General features: G+C 49.7%; 3 protein-coding genes; 2 read left to right on the top strand and 1 right to left on the bottom strand.

The window, feature by feature from the left end:
- Nucleotides 1–353: 353 nt before the first annotated feature.
- Nucleotides 354–2,653, top strand: GSTUM_00000810001 (uncharacterized protein). XM_002838122.2 has 6 exons: nt 354–525; nt 712–791; nt 873–1,027; nt 1,100–1,139; nt 1,193–2,211; nt 2,264–2,653. The coding sequence occupies exons 2-6, from the start codon at nt 777–779 to the stop codon at nt 2,274–2,276; spliced, it is 1,242 nt and encodes a 413-aa protein (XP_002838168.1). The 5' UTR covers nt 354–525; nt 712–776; the 3' UTR covers nt 2,277–2,653.
- A 320-nt stretch (nt 2,654–2,973) lies between these two features.
- Nucleotides 2,974–4,917, top strand: GSTUM_00000809001 (uncharacterized protein). XM_002838121.2 has 2 exons: nt 2,974–4,063; nt 4,114–4,917. The coding sequence occupies exons 1-2, from the start codon at nt 3,041–3,043 to the stop codon at nt 4,765–4,767; spliced, it is 1,677 nt and encodes a 558-aa protein (XP_002838167.1). The 5' UTR covers nt 2,974–3,040; the 3' UTR covers nt 4,768–4,917.
- A 121-nt stretch (nt 4,918–5,038) lies between these two features.
- GSTUM_00000808001 (uncharacterized protein) lies at nt 5,039–5,686 on the bottom strand (the record flags this gene model as incomplete). Its single annotated transcript, XM_002838120.1, has 2 exons — nt 5,039–5,382; nt 5,431–5,686. The coding sequence occupies 2 exons, from the start codon at nt 5,684–5,686 to the stop codon at nt 5,039–5,041; spliced, it is 600 nt and encodes a 199-aa protein (XP_002838166.1).
- Nucleotides 5,687–7,215: the final 1,529 nt, after the last annotated feature.

Below are 7,215 nucleotides of genomic sequence, written 5' to 3'. Positions count from 1 at the left end.
GAACTCATCCTGTGCAAAGCAGGTTGGTCTTGTTTGTAGGATACATCTCAAACTGTGACATTTTTTATTAGATCCTCTCCGCATTTTCAAGATAGAGAGCTCCAATACATATTAAGATAAGATACAGTACTTTTTCTCGTGATCAAGGACTGCACGGCCTATTTCTATCAGTTCTGACATCGCGATAAGTTACCAATATTATACGCGTACCAGCGCTCATACTAATTTCATTTTTTCCATTCCGAGCTTACCTTCTTGCCCACCTAATGTGCCCAAGCCACGATAGGCTGCCCATGAATGATGACGATGGACTAACAAAGCCAGCTCTTTCTTTGGTCAACTTGTGACCAATCGTTCGTTCCTCATACCACACAATCTTTGCAAAAATCACCAACCATTTCCTCTCCATCATCACCATCATCACCATACCTTTGTGAGGAAGGGCTGCTGGAATCCACCTCCTTCGCTTGAAGATCCTCTCTGGTCGAGGAAGTGTTTCTGTGCGCGGTTCATATTAGTATTGAGGTTTGTGCTTCGCATTTCCATACCGTATCATATCATACCCCGCTCCTTATCATTACCCTGCAGAGCCTCATACCCCCTTTTCCTTTAACTTTGATGCGTCGAACTTTAGATGAAGCCCCCCAATATTATCCTTCGTACCCCCAATCTTTAACCCAACAACTGATCAACCCTATTCTCAATTTTAAGTTACCATACTCTACTAGCACTCTATCACAGCGACCTGAATCCGCACCCCTCCACCACACACTAGGATGTTTGGATCTTCCGTAATAACACCACCCCACTCTTACTTCTCCTAGTTCCTTGAGACGTGCAATTTCTGTCATAGCTAATACTAACATTCACAGAGAAAACCCTTCTCAGCTGTAACGGTACATATCGAGAGGCTCACCACCGAAGACTACGACGAAAACGATGTGAGCGGTATTCCAGAACTTATCGAAGCTATAAAGCTTCAAGATTCTGGACCAAGTGAGGCTAGTCGGGCCATCCGCAAGAAGCTGTAAGACATCCTTTGCCTGCTAACCAGCTATGAGAAACATGAATAAAAACTAACGAAATTCCTACTATCTAGCAAGTATGGCAATGTCCACCGTCAGCTCCGAGCCCTAACAGTCTGTAAATTCTAAATCTTTCTGCCCATCCCCTTATGCTAATGCCCCCATAGATTCTCGATGCTCTTATTGGAAATGCTGGTATCCGTTTCCAGCGCTCTTGTGCTGACGAGCCCCTTCTTGAGCGTCTTCGAGTTGCTGCAACGGATACCATGACTGATCCAGATGTCAAAGCAAAGATCAAGGTCCTTTTCGGGCAATGGGCACGTGAATATAAGGATACACAGGGACTCACTGGAATTGCAAACCTTAATAAGCAACTTCCTCAGCGCAAGAGGGCGAGACCTCAGCCCCAAGTTCTTCGTGAAACCAGTCCTGACCCCGAGAGGGCTACATCACCAGACCACCAGGCTTCTAGAAGTGGGCGCGCACCCACGTCCCCCAAAGTTCCTACTTCGCCAAAACAATCACCTATCACCATTGGCCCGTCTGCCGACCTTACTAGTTCCTCTAAAACACACAAGAAATCCAGCTCAAAAACAAAGAACAAGGCATCCGAATTCAATCTTGAGAAAGAGAAACCTGCGCTTTTACAATCCCTCGCGAATTCCTCCGTTGCTTCCACAAACCTCAAAAACTCATTGAAGCTCATTAACAGAGAAAAGGACCGACCTTCCGAGAACGCCGAAGTTCTCAAGAGGTTTGAGACATGCAGACAGCTTAGACGGAGCATTTTGAGATTTATTCAGCATGTGGAGAGTGAACAGTGGCTTGGAGGTCTGATCCATGCTAACGAGGAGTTAGTTGAAGCGTTGACACTCTATGAAGTCCTCAATAAGCCCATTGAGGAAGATTCTGATAGTGAAGAGGAGGACTGGAACTCCCCTCCAGATAGGAACATCGATGAGGTTAGTTCCGGCATGGGAAAGGTGCGGATGCGTGGCCAAGGGGATGAGGACAGACCGCCATTACCCAATACACCTGTTAGCACCAGTGCCAAGGGTAAAGGCACCGATTACTCGCACCCAAGCGAGCCGGAGGGAGAGGAAGAGGAGGATCCAGATGACCCATTTGGGGATAATCAGTATCGCATGGAGGAGACTTCATCAACCGAACCTTCTGGACCGAAGTGGTGAGTGAAGATCGCTAACCAATGCAAATTAGAAATTCTAACATTTCTCAAGGCGGGTGGTTTAGGGCCAATCAGCGCCCCTACACCACGCTTTATTATTCTTGAGCACTTCTCAAAAGGCTTCCATCAAAATCATTGTCCTCATCGTCTATTTCTTGCTCGCTTTGTCAACACTTTGTTGGTCTAAATGGCCATCTAGTGTGCGTGAAATCTCTATTTCCGGGAATAGGTGGTTCCTTCCATCTAACTCCCTTTTTGTTTATGTTCCCTACCCTATCTTCCCCTTTGCCTTAAGCCACCAGAACTCTCTCAAACCGCAGTATGAATGTAATTCAGCTGAAATCCTGTATAAGCACCCTAAGTGCTCTCCTATGCCCCTAGATGCCTGGCGTGGGTTTTTATCAATGACACCTTAGCGGTAGTCTGCACCACCGCGCCCTTGCGAGCATGTGTCAATAGTCTGAAACGAGTGTGATTGGGCGTGAACTTGTGTGCCTGCGTTGGGTTCCAATCAGATTGATCTTCGGTTCCATTGCTCAACGCGGAGGGTGTGGTGCCAATGCCTCGGGAACACCCGAGACCCCATGATCGGAGATCGGCACTGTGTCATGTGTGGTCTTGCCAAGACAGCCCCGCAAAAGCTCTAGTATGATCTGATAACCCCAAAAAGCGTCGTCCCTGAAACATCCCGCAATCCTTTTCTCCCTACCCCGTTGGTACCGCTGCTTCTTTTTTCTCGCAACCCTACCCCAATTACCGTATCATTTTTTGTCATCCCAGCCCCTTCGAAATTAACCAGCAGTCTCAGAGGTCCAGGAGCCGACCGCGAATGGCGAGCACCAATACTAAGGCTCAATCTTCCTCCTACTTTGAGTCGACACCCCTCCTCAAGGATGGCAACCACCCGAATCTCGAGTCCCAACCTCGGTCGGAGAACGCACCCACCAACACCTCCCCGTCTACCAAAAATCAGGATGCAACTAACGACCTCCCACAAGAACTCTCTCCCGCCAAACTTTTCATTGTCCTGCTAGCAGTTTGGGCTGGCGTCTTCCTTGGTGCCGTCGACACTACTGTAATCACAACACTTCTTGCACCAATTTCCACTTCATTCTCCTCATTCAATTCTATCTCCTGGATAGCAACCGGATACCTTATCGCAAACGCTGCTCTACAGCCGCTCTTTGGAAAACTAACGGATATCTACGGACGTCGATCTGTTCTTGTGCTGTGTAACGTTCTTTTTGGGGCGGGAACGTTGATGTGTGGGCTTGCGAGGAATCAACTCTCCATGATTATTGGAAGAGTGATAGCTGGTGCCGGCGGTGGTGGATTAATGACAATCGCTTCTATCATAGTATCGGACTTGGTCCCCCTACGAAAACGCGGAGTCGCCCAGGGCGGTGGAAATATTGCGTACGGAGCAGGCGCGGCACTCGGTGGGGTCTACGGAGGGTTCATCCATGATTGGATTGGTTGGAGATGGGCATTCCTCCTACAAATCCCATTCATAGCGATTTCCGCTACGTTGGCGTTTGCTTTCGTAAAGATTCCTGTCAACAAGACCGAGGAGGCAAGATATCGAAGGATTGATTACCTCGGCTCAGGCACGTTGTTGTGTTCTCTGGTTAGCCTCTTGCTGGCGCTGAATACAGGCGGAAATACGCTGCCATGGACCCACCCCCTTGTGCTGACATGTCTACCCTTGAGTATGGCTTTGCTGGGGGCTTTCTCGATCATTGAGTTGTGGTATGCTAAGGAGCCAGTTATTCCAGTTAGACTTTTGGGGAATAGAACTGTGTTGGCGGTTTGTTTCACGAATTGGTTTATGGTGATGAGTGTTTTCGCGGTTGTACGTTAGCTCCTGTCCACCCAGACACATGCAAAGTTAATGTTCGACAGTACTTCTACGCTCCAATTTATTTCATCCTCCGCGGCTACTCCCCTGCGCAGGCTGGCCTCCGCCTAACACCCTTCGCCATCGGCATCTCAATCGGAAGTCTAGGGGCAGGCCTCATCACAAACGCCACGGGCAAATATTACATCCTCGGCCAAACAGTCATGCTAATATTCGTCCTGGGCGTTCTCTCAATCTGCACATTTAGCCTGGCAACGCCGCTCTTTCCACAATTCTTCAACTTTTTCATGGTCGGCTCTGGCTACGGTGGAACACTAACCGTAACTCTGCTAGCACTAATCTCATCGGTAGACCGCAGCGAGCAAGCCGTCATTACCTCTGCCAACTATGCATTCCGTTCTACGGGCAGCACTATCGGCACCACTATTGGTAGCGCCGTCTTCCAGAATGTGCTAGTGAGGCAATTGCGGATGCATCTTGGGAGTGGAGAGGAGGTAGAGGGGATCATTCAGAAGCTGAGGGAGAGGCTAGATGAATTTGACAAGCTACCGGAGGTGTGGAAGGGGAAGGCTGCACTTGCGTATATGGATGCGCTGCATGCAGTCTTCTGGACAGCGTTTGGGCTGGGTGTTTTGGCGTTTGTGTGTTGTGCGCATGTGAGGGAGCACACGCTGCATAAGACGTTGGATCGGAAGTAGGGAGTCTGCCGGTGGAAATGTGGAGGTGGTAAGAAAGGTGGACGTGGGAAGCGGAGGAGGGAGGTGATGATACGAGAAATATGACTAGATATCGCCGCCCTTTTAACGAATGTACTATGCCTAACGAATGCCAACTATACCCCCCACCCACCCCTAAACTCGTATTGCAGTGAACAAAAAAAAAAAAACACCACAGCCATCCAAGACACTGAAAGTCACTCACGTGCCACAATGCTACCTGTGCACGAATACTACTACCCTCCACTCTTTCTCAGTCCCCCTTAAACTTCAGGGAAACGCTATTAACACAATGCCGCTCATCCGCCGCGCCGCCGAAGCCTTCCCCTTTGAACACATGCCCCAAGTGGCCGCCACAATTCGCACAGGTAATCTCCGTCCTGCGCATGCCCAAGGCCCCATCCTCCCGCCGATTAATAGCGCCTGGCACGCTTTCGAAGAAAGCCGGCCACCCGCACCCGCTATCGAACTTACTCGTGCTTGTGTAAAGCGGTGCGCCGCAGCCCACGCAGGTGTAGACTCCGGGAGAGGTGTGGTGGCTGTGGGTCCCGCTGTTGGGGGGCTCGGTGCCGCAGGCGCGGAGGACGCGGAACTGCTCTATGGAATGTTAGCTGGTAGGGGGGTAGGGGAATGAGGGATGTGTACCAGGGGAGAGGATCGCGCGCCATTCGTCGTCGGATTTTTGGACCGGTGGGTTTGTACTTGTGGACATTTTGCAGTTTGTTTGGTTGGTGGTGGAAGTGCTGAAGGACGAGCCCATTAACAGTAATCTTCTGGGAGCGTTGAGTAGGAATGGGTGGGGCAGTGGGCGGGAGATCGCTGCTTTATACTTGTGGATGGGTGCCGCGAGGTTTTTGCTTATGCTACAAAGGATGCGAGTACCGGCGATCAGGGGGCGCATCTGTAATTCGGAGGGGAGGAGGGGGGAATTCTGCGGTGTACCTGGGGAACCCACTGGTACCAGTACACGTACAGCCGCGGTATTACAAGTACTGTGTCCTATCTTCCTTGAGATCTAAAGTGTGAGGGAAGGCTGTGAAGAGGAGTGGCTTGGCGGTGAGGTCAGAGTATTTGGAATTGGATTTGGAAAATGTGCCTGGGGGGTGTGATATTTGGTGATTCAAGCAGCGGGCGATGGTGTGCACGAGTGCGGTACCGTAATTATATGCACCCCACTTACGGCACAGAGGAGGGGGGTGGTTATGCTGCTGTACCGGGATTTGGATTTGACGATTTGGAATACTTCTACCGGTAACTGTGGGAAATAATAATGTAAAGCACCATTATTGATTACTTGTACTAGCTAGCCCGCCGGTTCTGTGCTCGCACAGAAAGTCCCTATGAATGCCTTAGCAGCAGAGGTGTCAGGGTGTCCTTGATTCTGCATCATGGGTGCGACGAGTACAATTAGGGTAGTATCCCAGAAGAGACCCCTTGGATCGCCAGTCTATATACCGGTACTAGACCTCATCCTGTTGTCAAGGAGAATCGGAGGCCTACTGGCACTGGTGCCGGAGCTTACTTGTACTATATGGTACACGTACGAGTACTCGTACAGTATAATATGGTGAAGACCGGCAAACTATATCATACTTGCAGGTCTCGAGATACGTACGCAAGCACGTAGTCCAGCACTGTCATCTACACTAATTATATCCTATCGTGCTCGTACATAGCTTATTATGCTTCCCCAACCCCCAAGAATCGGGGAACGTCCCACAACGGGCGGGATACGGAATGGGAGGAACTTGAAAGGGGGAGAGGCTCTCATTCGCCACCACATTGTGTGGAAAGAGGAGAAGAAAAATGAATTGCTCTCGGGAAATTTTCGGTCGGTCAGCCTGGGTACCGTATTCCAATTTACGATACTGGTATAGTATGTTATTCATCGGTGCTTTTCGAATACAGCTTCCCGAACAAGGGAAATTTGTCATTACTCGTGCCACGGTTGTGGCTGTCCAGCCACAACCCCTCAAAGCTCACTTGTTCACTTTTGGGGGCGCTCCACTGAGTGCCTGACATCTCAACACCACTTGACAGCTCAACACAACTTTGGAGCACAACACAAGTTTGTGGTTCGAAAGTACTCTGAGCCACACTATCCCTTTGTCGCTACACTGTATATTCAAGCTGAATAATATGATAGTACTCGGGGGGTACCTTAAGTCGGGCGACACCCATATACGGGAACTGGGTTTTTCATACAGCGAATCCCCTTTTGTGGCGTTTTTTTGTATGGCAGACAAAAGTCGGGCGACACCCAGAAATAGGCTGGCGACACCCGAAATGGGCTAGTGAACTCTGAGGTTTGTGCTTCCGCGCCCAACTTACCCTTACCCCCGAGTACTTTGAATTTCAATGGAACTTTGGTACTCCAAGGTCGATTGAAGATCAATCCGTTCGATTTAAACGCCTTAGCGCGTAATACCC

Source organism: Tuber melanosporum (genome assembly GCF_000151645.1).
Source record: "Tuber melanosporum whole genome shotgun sequence assembly, scaffold_225, strain Mel28".
Taxonomy (NCBI): Eukaryota; Fungi; Ascomycota; class Pezizomycetes; order Pezizales; family Tuberaceae; genus Tuber; species Tuber melanosporum.
Note: the sequence above shows the minus strand (reverse complement) of the source record. Positions and strands in the feature narration are given on the sequence as shown.

Coding starts and splice junctions, on each gene's coding strand:
- GSTUM_00000810001 (XM_002838122.2), top strand. Junction 1,028..1,099: donor CGGGCCATCCGCAAGAAGCT/GTAAGACATCCT, acceptor CCTACTATCTAG/CAAGTATGGCAATGTCCACC. Junction 1,140..1,192: donor GTCAGCTCCGAGCCCTAACA/GTCTGTAAATTC, acceptor ATGCCCCCATAG/ATTCTCGATGCTCTTATTGG.
- GSTUM_00000809001 (XM_002838121.2), top strand. CDS start 3,041: ATGGCGAGCACCAATACTAAGGCTCAATCTTCCTCCTACTTTGAGTCG. Junction 4,064..4,113: donor TGATGAGTGTTTTCGCGGTT/GTACGTTAGCTC, acceptor AATGTTCGACAG/TACTTCTACGCTCCAATTTA.